Raw genomic sequence first — 13,701 nt, forward strand, 5'->3', positions numbered from 1 at the left:
ACTGTGAAAGTATTGAGCCAATATTGATGCATTGTAATATGGGACCACCGAATCATCGCCCTCTTTCGAATAAAAAAACATCATCAAAATTCGTCCATATGCTGAGGAGTTTAAACATAAAAAAAAACATACATACGGGTCGAATCTATAACCTCCTCCTTTTTGAAGTTGGTTAAAAAGACATAATCATGTACAGTAAAGAGACATGGCAGTATTTAAAAAAAAATGGAGTAATCTGAAATTTTTGGAGACTTTCAGGGAGAAAATAGGAAACTAACCGTAGGAGTGTAAAAACTTCAGCAATATCTTTGGAGATACTTAGATTTCTATATCTTCTACTCTATATGGTATTTTCCCATCTTTTTGCTTACAGAAATTCTAAAGAAACATCATATATTCTGTAGAGTTAAAGTGAAAAGAGAAGTTTTCCCTGTCAAGCATTCTCCAACCGTTACAACCTGACTTTCATCGAAAAGAACCGATGATTAGAAATATCGACTGATTGATCGGCAGCCCGTTAAAGCACTCCCTGCACCCCGCCTGGTCCGCGAATCTGAATCACGAACCTAATCTAACCATCTGACAGGGAAAAGTGGATAATCTTTTTCACCGTTCGACCAAGAAGTGATTCCAGGCTATTTTTACTCGGTCTTGATAGAGAATTTTCGTTGGAATTGTGCGAATTAAGCACATAAACGTAAGCGAGGCTAATTAAAATTTAGGTTGATGTTCGTTTGTTAGGTGCATCGAAACGTTGAGTCTAACTTGGTGGCTGTCATGTACTGATTTAGCGATGAAACCACAAGCAGTAGCCGCTTGAGTCTGAGAAACGTTTATTATATAATTAGATACCTACTATAACAAAGTGAATAAATATTTTATTTGTATTTATTGATCAACCATAAATACAAATAAAAACAAACCAAATAAATTTATTAATATAATTATTCTTATTGTTCTATTAAAAATAATTACATTAATGTAAAACTAGATTTTTGTTAATAATTCAAATTCAAGGACCATCAATTTTTTGAGTAATATTCATGTAAAATTCATTCGTGAAGGAATAAATCAATAATTTATTGGAATAATAATTAAAGAAATTAAAAATCTTAATCAATGAAGTGAAGTTAAAGTTCTAGTTAATGTTACCTACCGATTTCCATGTTCATAGAATCAGTGGTTCCAGAGAAATCGTGATGAGTCAATAAGTAATTGAGTCAGTCTGTCAATGGTATATTGATTTTATATATCTAGATCTGTGGTTTTACTTAGCGTCTAATTTTCACTTGCATAACCCGTACCTACTAACAAATGCTTAGAGAAACACAATTCTAAACTGTTAAAGGGGTTGAAAATAAATACTGTGATCTCGATATGGCAATACTATCACTGATCATCCAATTCCCAATGCATATATCTTCTAAACCGTCTAATACCTGACCAAACCACAAAATTACTTCAAAAGCCAACCCTCTAATTTGCTACAACCGTCAAAGCTTACATTCAGTCCCCGAAGAAAAGCCTCTGTCACCCCACGGAACCAGCTGAAAAGCTCCCATCCCCCAAGTGCCCAACGACCCACCCAATCAACCCCAAACGTTACACAAACCACCCAGCGTTCGATCGGCCGAAACAAATCACTCGAACTCGCAGCATCATCCGCGAGGACGAAAGAAAAGGGAATACAGAGTAAAAAACTTGGTCGAAGCATCGTCGGGTAAATACCAGAAGTGTCATCGAAACAAACTGCGCATCGGAACGGTTGGCCGGCCGAGGCCAGAGAGGCCGGCAGCTTTCGGCCGTCTATCAGTCCTAAGGGAGACTTTCGCGGTTGGATTCCTTAGGGCGACGGCGGAACCCGTGTCTATGTGTGTTTTCCGCTATCCTGGGGAACGTGTCTTTCGTATGAGGAAGGCGGGTCCTACGGCTCGCGATGGCGGAGGGCACGTGAACCCGAGCGGGCGCATGCGAACCAACCCTAAAGCTCACGGCAATCGAGAAAGGATGCCTTCTCTCTCTCGCCCGCCGTTCTTCTGCTTCTACCCCTCGATCCCACCGCCGCGCCACCCCCTTTCTCGCCCTCTCGCTTCCAGTCTCGTCGCTGGCGAGCCGGGTAACCCCCTCGTGTGCCAGTCCGCACCGAGATTCCGGCGCGAGTCGTCCTTCCTCGTCGCGGCGTCACGCCAAGTCCTAGATGGATGTCGCTGAACCGCATCCCCGTGTCAGCGATTTACGTCGTCGCGCAGCTGCTCCTCGTCCGTCCAGCCTTCGTGGAAGGTCAGTGATGCAAGCCCACCCCGCCGTTAATACCGGGTAACACTTCGCCCTCGGGCACGCACAAGGGGACCGTACAACCTGACACGTGCGCTTCCTAGGCCCACGTAGATTAGATCGTAGCACGGGGGATACATCCGGCGTGTCTCGTCACCTAGATCCTCGCGCGAGTCCGGCGACAGGTTCCCGGTACACCGTCCGTCAGCGTTTCGCCATGGGGAGTCGTGCTTCGCGGCGCGCGATTCCACCCGCGATTCGAAGTTGCACCGTGCCTCGCAGAGACGTAGCCGCGTCGCGGGGACAATGGAGGGCGAAATTGCTGGGGTTCCCCTATGTGCAGGCGAGTCAGGTGTTGAGGGATGTGCTGAGTATACTTTCCGAGCGCCGTTAGTGATGTAAATACCTGGGGTGCGCGGCAGTGTGAACAGATCAGTGACGAGGAAGAAACGGAGCACCCCCGAGAATATCCCTCTCGCACGTCGTTCGAATGCGTTTAGCCGCTATGGCTTTGCAAGTCACGGCACGTAGGTGCGAACAGCAGAGTCTGGCGAGCGGGGATCGCGTTTTATCCGCGTCAGTGAGGTCGTGGGCATCGAGGGAAGCATGGGGCCAAATATACGTACGCGACCAGTCAGGGGTAGGGGGGGGGGGGGGGCGGAATGTTACGGCGGAGTTGCTCCGAAGTTTGTTCGCCGAGCGTACCAGCGCGCGTTCGGTGACGCGCCGCTCACCGAGTGAAAATACAGTTCACGAATGATGGTGGATATATAGGATGCCCCGGTGGTGGTGACACGTCCGTGTGTTTTTTCGCCGACGACACGTATAATGGTAACGCATTTGAACACATATTTAACGCGGCCAAACAAAGCAGCGTTTCACCCCGCGGCCATGTCAACGAGTAAATTTGGATAATTCGTTTCGTAATTTTCCCGAGTGTTTTCCTTCGACCATCGAGCACCGCGGCGCAACAGCCACGCGCGGATTTCAATCTTCTAAATAACGAGCTCCACCTTCCCCCTGAAATCCGTTCTAAAATCTCTGCTCGGTCTACCTAGACCCAACTCCACTGCTCCATGCAGGACAAACTGCAGCGCGAAAGACTTGTTTATTTCAATTCATTGGATAATCAAAAACTGAAGGAAATGGTGGAAATATCATCTGCTCGGTAGGACAACTTAGCTTGCGTTCTGTGTTAGCTAGGTACCATCGGATCCTCAGCAGAACTCGGCGCGTTACACGCGGACAGGCGCCAGACGGGGATATCCTCTGCTACGTGATCCGTGGGCCGTCGATTTCTCTCGTCCACGCGCGATTATCCCCTCGATATCGCGGTACATTATTTATCCCCCGCCTCCCCTGCCGCTATAAAGCCGTCGAATTTTCGTGAAGGCGAGAAACCTTCCAGCGGACCAGAAAACTTTTGTCCGCGTCCAGAGAGCCCAGCCGCTACGCTTACCCTCTGACAATAAGGGATGGAAAGGGGGGTGGCGACTGCTCCGCCAGTCCTCCAGCTTTCTCGTCGTCCCTCTCTTTCTCCTCCCTTGCCTTCGCCCGCAGACCGGAAATCTGTTCGCTCCGGCTGCCAAAAAATCGCTGGCATCGTAACGATGCTCATTTAATTTGGGGCCAACAAACGCCCTCGAATATATCTGCGAAACGACTGGCGTTTATGCTCCTCCGTGCTTGCTCATCCGCGGTACTTGGACAGTTTTTGTTACTCAATCGGTGCCCCTGCTTTTTTTTTGTAAGGATCGGGATAAAGTAAATCTACTGAATGAATTTCATTATGATAAGTATTGGCCGAGTTCACCGGTCTGTTTATTGTATCAGCTCAGTTGAACTTCAGAGAGAGCCGTGCAACTGGATGGTTCTTCAAGCAGCCTTGATTGAGGATCCTAGAATTTATTGTTTGTCCATTAGGCAGTCGCGAAAGAAACTTGAATCCCAGCTGAGGTACTTGCTACTTAATCTGTCGATTTCGAGTGGCTTTGTTGCCGGATTGTAATTACTGTTCGTTACTTCTTGCGCTACCTATTTTGCGTGCAATTGGCGGGACAGATGGGAATTGAGAAACAGCTTTGTAGTTGAGGAAGCATTTCCTTATTTACTGGTGCTTGTATTGTAGAAAATGTTGCAACATTGTAGATAGTATTAATGGCATTGATTACCAATTTTGCAAAGGTGCTTCTACCAATTGATTTGTTAAAGTAAAGTTAAATAATTTAAATTCTAAATTTAACAGATGCTGTAGATTTTTGATAATGTTAATTTGTTGCGATTCTGGCGATGGAAGGTCCTGTTAGGAACATTGAATAATTTTCTAGTTGTTTTTCGAGCAACGTGTTGTTAAAGGGGCGCTACATGTTGGCAAGCAGATGATAAATGATTCTGTAAAATGTAGGGGGAAATTAATAAAAATTCTAGGATATTCTTCTTAGAAGGATAGTTTTGTTTTGTTTGGGCGCCATGCAGGTATAAATGGACATTGTTGCGGCATCTATGAACTTGGACTTCTTAGGCTTCCTGCTCCTTTTCAGATAATATTTCGTCGGCTTCTCTTGTTTAATAACAACTCTGCACAGAGGAGCTCGATTCTAAGGCCCCAGCAAGTCTTCGTCAAGTTTATCCACAGTCATGTAATAAAACAATTCTATCTCGCGGAGACACGGATAATTCCCGAGTTTTAGCGACTACATTGTACTGTTAAGTCTGTGCACAAACTACCTCGAAGTTCAGTGTCAGGACACTCGCGTGAATACTTTATTTCTGTGTCTGCAGTACAGTGCCACTCGAAGAGTTCTGAAGAAGCTTCTCCATCCTTTTAAGACACTTTCCAAGAATCCTGCGTTGGATATTTGCCCTGTTATCCAATTTTAGCTGCATAGTATACAATTATTGTGACGGCCTCGCTAAATCCTTGTCTGTAGACGTTTTGCATTTTTACTGAGACTTCCTGTCGTACTTTTCGTACCAGCATTCAGGGCACAGCGACTGTTTGCGATTTACTGAATTATTTCGTAGCAACATTCGCCTTGTGTGTACTATCGTCGAAGCGAAACGAGTTGTTCATAAATGATTCTTTCGCCTACTATGCAAATAGGCAGCATGTCTTACTAATTATTGATACAGGCTTAAAACCTTAGTATTTCAAGTACAGCAATGCTGTTGAATTATATCATACAGCTTTTTAACCCTTCGTTGACACACCTCTTATTTCGATCAACTTTGACATGCCTGGGTGGCTCACACCCAGAACACTTTTTGAACGACTGCCATTCTCATCTGAAGAATGTAATCAATATGAAAAAAATTATGGGTCAATTTCAAAGTCTGTAGAATGTATTCTAATAGTTTCTTAACTGAAATTTCATCATAATTTTTGTAAAAAAAATCTAGATTACCATGTGTCGAGAAAACACGAAGAAAATTTTCAAAAAATTGTAACTTTTACAAATTTCATAATTAGAACCTGAAAATCTACAAAGTTATTGTTCAGATATAATATTTTGAGAGAAAAAATAGTTTGTAAGTTCGCTTTGGGAAAAAGGTATTAATTTTGAATAAACACTGCTCGTATAAAAAATAGCAACGAAAAATTAACACAAATTAGGTTCGGTTGGGAAACAGTCCTTAGACTGAACCCTGCCTTTGCGATAGTCGTGTTCTTCTTTCTCTTGCTCTTGCTTATATACATTTGTTTGTGGAATAAAAACGCTTAATAGGTACTAATAATATTAATAACACCTATGACACTCGTTTCACGTTAAAATTTACCCAGTACTTTTTTATTCAACCAAGTTCTTTCTAAGTTCTTCATTAAGTTCAAGGTGACTCTTGTGGTTGATTTTATTAGGTGTTCATTCAAGTACAAGTCACCCTATATTACGTAATTACTCTGTTGCTTTCGAAACTCACGTCACATCAATTCTTATTAAGTTGGCAAACTAATTGTAAGTTCCGCATAAATCCTGTATCCCCTGCTAACCCTCGACACAGCTCCAAATATTTGCTCTCCTTTCTTCCTCCATCGATCCGGCTGATTCACAAGATATTCAGTGACGTCCTGATCTCGATACTGCGGTAACCAGGTCACCTTGGATTTATATGATTGACACTCCTGTTTAAGGTCGCTGTAGCGTTGAAAAATGGTCTCAGATATTCCTGGACATGTATAACGCACCTTGACCCCACCATGCTGGGAATTAGGCTATCGTGATTGAGTTATCTGAATCGATGCTCAGCATTGTTCGCTGCACCCCATTGTTCGCCCACTGTATGGCGCGGAGCGGCCATTAATATACAACACGCCACAAGACGACATTCAACCCCGAAAATCAGGCGAACGATCTCTTACTAGCAGGATATTGATTGATCCGGCGCGTTGAAGTAATTCCTGCTCGTTCCGTCCATAATAACGCTGACTTGATAACGCTCCAGTCTCGAATTCATGGTTGCATATTGCACAACCCTGATGAGCACCAAACATACATTGAAACTTTAATATTCCTTTCTGGATTGTTTAAGTTAATAATCGTTCCTATAGATTTTGAAAAAAAGCGAGATTCTTCTTTACTAGTTCAGTAGAATAATTTATGAAACCTGTCGATTAAGAATCTTCATGGCTATCATTGCCTAGTAAAAGTAGAAAAGAGTATATACAAGTTTGAGGATCAAGGTTTCACATGTGGAAGGGGTGCTTCCACCCCCTAAATATGCAAACCGGAAAAAATAAAAAAAACAGGTATTTGTTATTTTTCGATCTTCTAAAACATATCCAAAATCCAAAGCAATCGGAGGCGAGCACCTAAAAACTCCCCTTGTTAGTAAAACCTAGTTATTACCCCCCGCGCCCGAGTAACCAACGGTTGATTTGAGCTACTGCACAGAAGTGTCTGGGTCCATTTAGACCCGCAGTAACTGCCCCATTATAGACAGTTTCGGTAACGTTCCTTTCGTTAAAGCAATTCATTTATCTGTTTCTAAAAATCTGTGAATTAAAATACTGTTTAAAATAGTGCTCAAAGGCTTACATTTGGGTAGAAAATGACCTGGACATCCCCTGCCGAGGGTTAGCAGATGTATATCCGTATGTAAGTCAGAACACCATAGATTCTGCAAAATGTTCTTCAGAAAGATGAAAGAAACTTATCCCACAGATTCGAGCAAACATTCCTAACGATAGCTTCTTTACACAGAGAACCACACTACACCGCACTCCAGCTATTTATTCCACAGCTCCTCTTGTTAAGAATTTCCTAACACTCATCTTACAACGGCACGACATCCAGTTAAGGTATCAAAGCTTTCCTCCCCCGTCGAGTTCACATTATGCTCCTTTGCAAATCAAATCGTACAACTGTTTGATACGTCAGTAGTTCTTTGGCGCAGCTCCATTTGTATAATACAAGCGCTTTTCGCTGAATACAAAGCGCAAAACGTCAGCCCGTTACAAAGTGCAATATGTAAACCATTCCGCGACAAAGTGTAACGAGTATGTCATTAAAGTGCTTTCGTTCCGGCGAATATATTACATTCGATTTGCATTGATGCTGGGGATCAAACGCGTGTCACGAGCGCGCGTTCCGCTTCGTCGAACGCGGGGCTTTTTAATTTTCACTCGCGCCACGTTTAATAGAAAGAATCTCCAAAGGCACCGAAGCCCGTGCTCGGTTGCTTATCCAGCAAGATCGATATCAAATATGAAATGAACACTGAGTTGAGCGGTGTGCATGGTAAAGATAAGTAGGTACCTAGAGCTGAAACGTTCTCGACGATAAATCCCACTATCGACATTTACTATCTCGTATCACGGATACGTTTTCCCATTTTCCTTGTGTTGTAGGCCACGCGTTCAACGCTTGATATTTATCTAACGAAAGCCGAGATGGCTAAAAACTGTCGGAACATGAATTCTCGCTAGGATTCCCCACAAAATCAATCTGCTGGAGCGTGATTATCTGGCTGGTCCTGCTTGGACCAATAAGTTCGTTGAAAAGGAAACGGTCAAAGCAGTGGCGTTATTATACTCGTGACATTTGTGACGTCCAGTTGTTAGGAAGCTTAGCAGATTGTAATTTGCGATTTTCGGGCTTCGGAGTCCGTATCTGGCCGGGGGGTTCTTACCCTAGATATCCCCAGACAAGATCGATGAAGGGGATTCCAAAATGATCTTCGAACTGCCATTGGAGGCCAAATATTGGATCGGACTGTTCGTAATCGACTTTGGGAGAGCGTTTTACAATCTAGATTCAGGGGGAAGATACGACGATTGATTTACTGTCTTCCGCGATGTTGGAGAGGACGTTTGCATGCCGCGGGGATATGGTCGTGATAAAACCGCGGTTCAAAGTGGAAATATATGTGGTTGTTGAATGCTGGTTTTATCTACCAAAATCACCATATTTTACATAATACAGTAGCGGGCAAAAAAGTTACCACTTTTTCAATTTGTTCTAGTTTTATTTTTTAGCATACATTTGGGACTGTGGTATGTTTAATATTGCGTATTCCGAAGGAGGGGGGTAACGTGACGTCATAGTATTTCCCTCAGAGGGAATTTCTCCTGACAACGCTGCTCATGGGTAAAGCCTCGTTCTCATTAGTCAAGTTACAGGAATTCAAGTTTGTGTTCCGTAGTGTCAGTTGCCTTCGGGTTACCTTTAAGATTACTTGAAGCAAGTAGATATCTACAATGGCGGCAAAGAAGGTGGTGTTCGCTGTATTGTGTGTAATAGGGAACGAAATTAGGAATGAATTATTAAAAATATTTAAAAAAATCATTAAAAGGGAAGAGTCATTACTCCACCTATTCTTACAATTAACTGTAGCAGTTTGCAAAAACTAAAAACTGTTTTATGATTATAAACTCACTTTTAAAAACTGTTCAAGCTGTGTTTCAAGGTAATAGCGAATTCGGTACCTCGCACTGACTCAGCACTGGTGCCAGAAGATGACTTGGATTGGTTGATTCTTATAGAGCTACCTTCGTTCCTATTAGAAACAACCAGTCCAAGGCATCTTCTGGCACCAGAGCAGAGTCAGTGCGGGGTACCGAATTCCCTATAAGTGAAAGTAGAAAGACTCTCTAGATCGCTAGAAAATTAAAAGAAACTTGAAAGGATATTTCAGGCCAAGTGAATAACAGGTTCACCATTGGTGAAGTAGTTTCCAGTTACTTGAAACTCAAGCGCCTCGAAGTCAAGTAACTTGATTAATCTGAACGAGGCTTAAGGCTTACCTAGCAGGCGCTGCCTTAGACGTGGGGATATCAGAAGGTAGAGCGAAACTGGTGTATATATAAAATCGGTAGCTGAGAGAGAACTTCCGAGAGAGAGCGGGATCCGTCGAAAGCCCTCTCTTGCGGCAACACCTTTCTCCAGTTCATCTGTTCGCCTCGATTGATGCTGGATCAACCGTTTCAACGACTACGAGCGTTCTTGTCGACTCGAATTACAGATTGGACCGCGGCGGCGGAAATTCCATTCCCACGGAAAACAGGCAAGTTTTCGCCGGCGTCTAACCCGCGCAAGACCGCTCGACAACGAGACTTCCATTTTATTCCCACTAGTGCTGTTTCGTGTTTATCTAATTTCACACCCCTCCCAGCCAGTCCGCGCCCACCCTATCTCAGAGTTACTTGAGAGTTGCGGGGAACTGGTTCTGGCAGCGGTGGGCGCGCATAAACGACCGTGGGTCGCTCTTGAGACATTAAAGTTGGGCGCGAAACGGATGCCCCGACGATTCGAAGAGCGATACGCCCGCCGCGAAGAACGCGCGGAATAATTGCACGGGTGTCGGCCAGGAAATGGAGGGAAATCGGGGGGCATTATTACGCGAGAGCTACTCTTTATTTCGGTGTACCGTGGACAAATGCAACGTATCGAACTTCCGTCCCGGCTAATTTATGGCGATGGGATTAGGGGAGTAAAATGGAGAGGGAGAGAGACCGGAAAATGGCAATCCTGCAGTGCGGGTAACTACCCCGTGGCCTCTACCACCCCCTCCCCACCCGCCAACCCTCTTCTTCGCCCGCGACCGAATCCAGCCAACGAGTTCAGACGCTTAAGAGGCGAACGTCTCTCCTGACCATGGTGAAATATCACTGCTAAGAGAAAGAAACGACGGCCCCGTTCTCCTGCGAGGGTTGACAAAAACGGGGGCAATAAAACTCGGCGAACGTACCCGCGTTACCCCGTTCGAAACGTGGGGTGGATACGCTCGAGCGATTACCTTCGCCCCGTAACGTTCCCCATGCATGCCGCGAAATCTCTTTGGGCCACGTTGGTTTATCGAGTCGTTTGGCACTTTATTCACGCCGCGAGTCCCATGGTTATTAGCTGGAGGGTACCCTGAGCCGGCTGGATTCTTAATTGCGCGGTAGTTCGCTCAAGGGAGTGAGCGTGGGGGATAAAGTGGGTGCAGGGATTTTTTTTTTGGCTTTTGGTAGGCTGTTCAGGATTGGTATTCGGGTTCTGGCGAACTGGAGGATGCGGTGGAGGCAGTGGATGTCTGGTTCGATTTGGTTGGGAAGGCTAATATTAGATTGAAACTCAATGGACCTATCAAGATCACTATCAAGTCACGAGAGTATCCGCCCACCCTGTATGTAACATATTTTATATATTAAATCTTCAAAGTGAGAATTCATTACTCTAATTCACGGTAATGTAAATCCTGGTTAGTAAACTTTTCTTTTAGGTGCGTTTAAATGAAAATTTTTACACATGTCTAGTAGAACTAGCAAGGATTGTGTAAAGAATTATTTATCCAAATTCCATATTTAATTTATACAAACGTAATTCGAGGTTATCCTGTTTCATTCTTCTGGCAAAATTTCTTTGACCATTTCTTTGTTAGATGGTACTAACTAAAAATGTATTAATCAAGGTTTATACTAATGGAAATTATAATGGGTAATTCTGAATTTATTAACTTTTATTGAATTCTATTTATTTCTTTCTAGCAATGGTCAGTGTGATATTAGAGTGGCCCTTACTTTCAACCTGCGATGTCTTTTGCTCTCACCCCCTAATATGGTTCCATTTCATAAAAAAAATAGTCCCTGGAAAAGATTATTGCAATCGGACAACAGGAAAGGGTGCAGTATATATACAGTAATTGGAGAAAGTTATTTTAATATTATTTGAACAAAATTTCGATAGGGCCTACCATTTTTAGAAATTCTTTACATTCAAACTATTGATGAATTCTAAACTTTAACTGGTCAGCACCCTTTCCTGTTGCCCGATTGTAATAAACTTTGTCTGGGACTATTTTTTTTTTTATCAAATGGCACCGTTCTAGGGCGTGAAGGCGATGAAATAAAAAAAAATTTCGGCAGGTATAAATAAGGGCCCCCTGATATACAGTCCACCCCGAATAACTTCTAAAGTATGAAAAGAGCAGTGAATTTTCTGTAAGAAAGTATTCAGCTTTATTTCTCCTGCACCTAATAATAATAACAGTTGCATGGAAATCAACAGTTATCACTTTCAGCACCTACTGTAAGTAACAATAAAATAACTATGGAGACCATGAACATCGTTTTTGCAAATACTTGGCTAATTATTAGGTTTAAGACAAACAAAGCTTAATACTTTCTTATAGAAAATTCAGAGATCTATAACAAAACTATACCCATCACTACTGAATATTCCATCCACAACTACAAAATCATGTTTCAACATCACGAGAGTACCTAATACTCAATATTGACCACCACCAATTAACTCCACGTACGATCTGAAAGCACGCTTTTTATAACACGTTATCACAATCCCCAGTATGCTTTGACGGTCGCTGAGATATCGAATTAAATAGATAAAGCACCGCGCGCGTAACGCCGAGCCGCCTAAACCCGATTTATTCTATTTCCGCGAATCGAGTCGCGGAACTGGGTCCCGAAGCTTTCAACCCCCGCGGCGTAGGCAAATGAAATATCCAGCTCTTATTTAACGAGCGGCAGTCCATTAAAAATGCACGCAGCCTCCCACCAAAACTATTAAGCTCGCGGGGTCGCGGTCGTCGCGGAAAATTCCCGTTTAATCGACACCGCTGGATCGCCGCACAATTCACGTCTAATCGCTCGCTCGCAGCGTGTCGACGGTTTGTGATCGATACACTTATTATTCGAGGGCGCGAATTGCGATCGGCGCGAGCTGTCCGTTGACCCGACCAGATCGTTTGACAGATGAACTTTCCCATCGGACTACTTGTTAAACGATTAAAGGACGACTTGAGCTAGCGCCACTGACGATAATTGGGGATTGGCTCGCTACCTACCTGCGACTTCGTTTGATGTGGCAGCTTCAATACCCTCGAGGCCCTCTGTTTCCTCTCTGTTGCCTATCGCTCAACAATGTTGCGAGAAGATTTGGATTTCAGAAAGGCGATCACTCGCGCGTGCAGTCGATCGATGCACTAGCTCATTGATACAGGCGGGCGATGCAGATCTTATTCCACAGGGTGTTTCGGTAACTTAGATACGATTTTATGTGGTTAATGGAGCTTGCGGGATGAAGGGGGTGAGTTGTAGCGAGCTTAGGTTTGATAGACAATTGTTTCTTAGAATTAGAAGCTCAGTTGCTAGCTTCTGAAAGAAAGAGAAACCGATATCTTGGAAGCTTAGTGTACACTTGTTATCGGTAATTGGTTGAAGAATTGGTGGCTCAGAATTAGAATCTCAGGACAGATCATAATACAAAGGTATTATGGATAATGGAGATTTAAGCAATTTAAGTATAAATTTATAATTACTATTCTGTGACTAGGGTTTATGCGGAAACCGACTTTTGAAGAAACCGGTTTTCGATTTCCACTATTCTTAAAAAAAATTTACAAAAAATATGATTAAAATAGTAAAGAAATATTTATGCTCACTTTAAAAATTTTCAGCTTTTTTAATATTTATGTAATTACAAAATATAACAAAATAAAGTATAGATACACTACCTATACAGACTAAATAAATTAAAAAAATAAAACAAAATATTTTCAGTTCATTTAATATTTATGGAACTACAAAAATATACTGCATGCAAATCCAAATAAAAACTGATATAACTAAAATCCGTACAAAATATAAATTATAAATTTTTATTTCATTTAGTATTTTTCTTCAGAAAATATCAACTCACGAAGATTAGTTTTACAGGAAACTATTACTAATTACGATATGCTTGTGCCCGAGGCGACTTCAAGTCTGAACGTTAACGTTTTTAATTAAATAATTAATTTTTAGATATTAATAATTCTAGTATCTATTTAAAACCAGTTTTTCAAATTCAAGTATCGGCTTTCGACTTTTACAAATTCATCGAAAAAGCTGGTTTTTAAACTCGGTTTTTAAAAACCGAGAACCCTATCTGTGACAGTAGACTAGTGTAGTTGAAAGAAAAGGGCCAGTTTAGTTTAAACTGTTTGAAG

The 13,701-nt window shown here is 42.6% G+C and overlaps 1 protein-coding gene across 4 annotated transcripts in view; it reads left to right on the forward strand.

The window, feature by feature from the left end:
- The window catches only part of LOC143376530 (neurotrimin), a 266,194-nt gene that overhangs the window by 142,260 nt on the left and 110,233 nt on the right, over positions 1–13,701 (forward strand). For 2 of the 4 annotated variants that reach the window (XM_076827002.1, XM_076827005.1), the window contains exon 1: positions 2,150–2,280. The exons of the other annotated variants lie outside the window; for them this stretch is intronic. In XM_076827002.1, the coding sequence (XP_076683117.1) occupies positions 2,202–2,280 (79 nt within the window). In that variant the 5' untranslated portion in view covers positions 2,150–2,201. Of the gene's footprint in view, positions 1–2,149; positions 2,281–13,701 lie in introns of those variants that run through there. 4 annotated transcript variants of the gene reach the window in all.

The sequence above is a fragment of the Andrena cerasifolii genome, chromosome 14 (genome assembly GCF_050908995.1).
Source record: "Andrena cerasifolii isolate SP2316 chromosome 14, iyAndCera1_principal, whole genome shotgun sequence".
Classification (NCBI taxonomy): domain Eukaryota; kingdom Metazoa; phylum Arthropoda; class Insecta; order Hymenoptera; family Andrenidae; genus Andrena; species Andrena cerasifolii.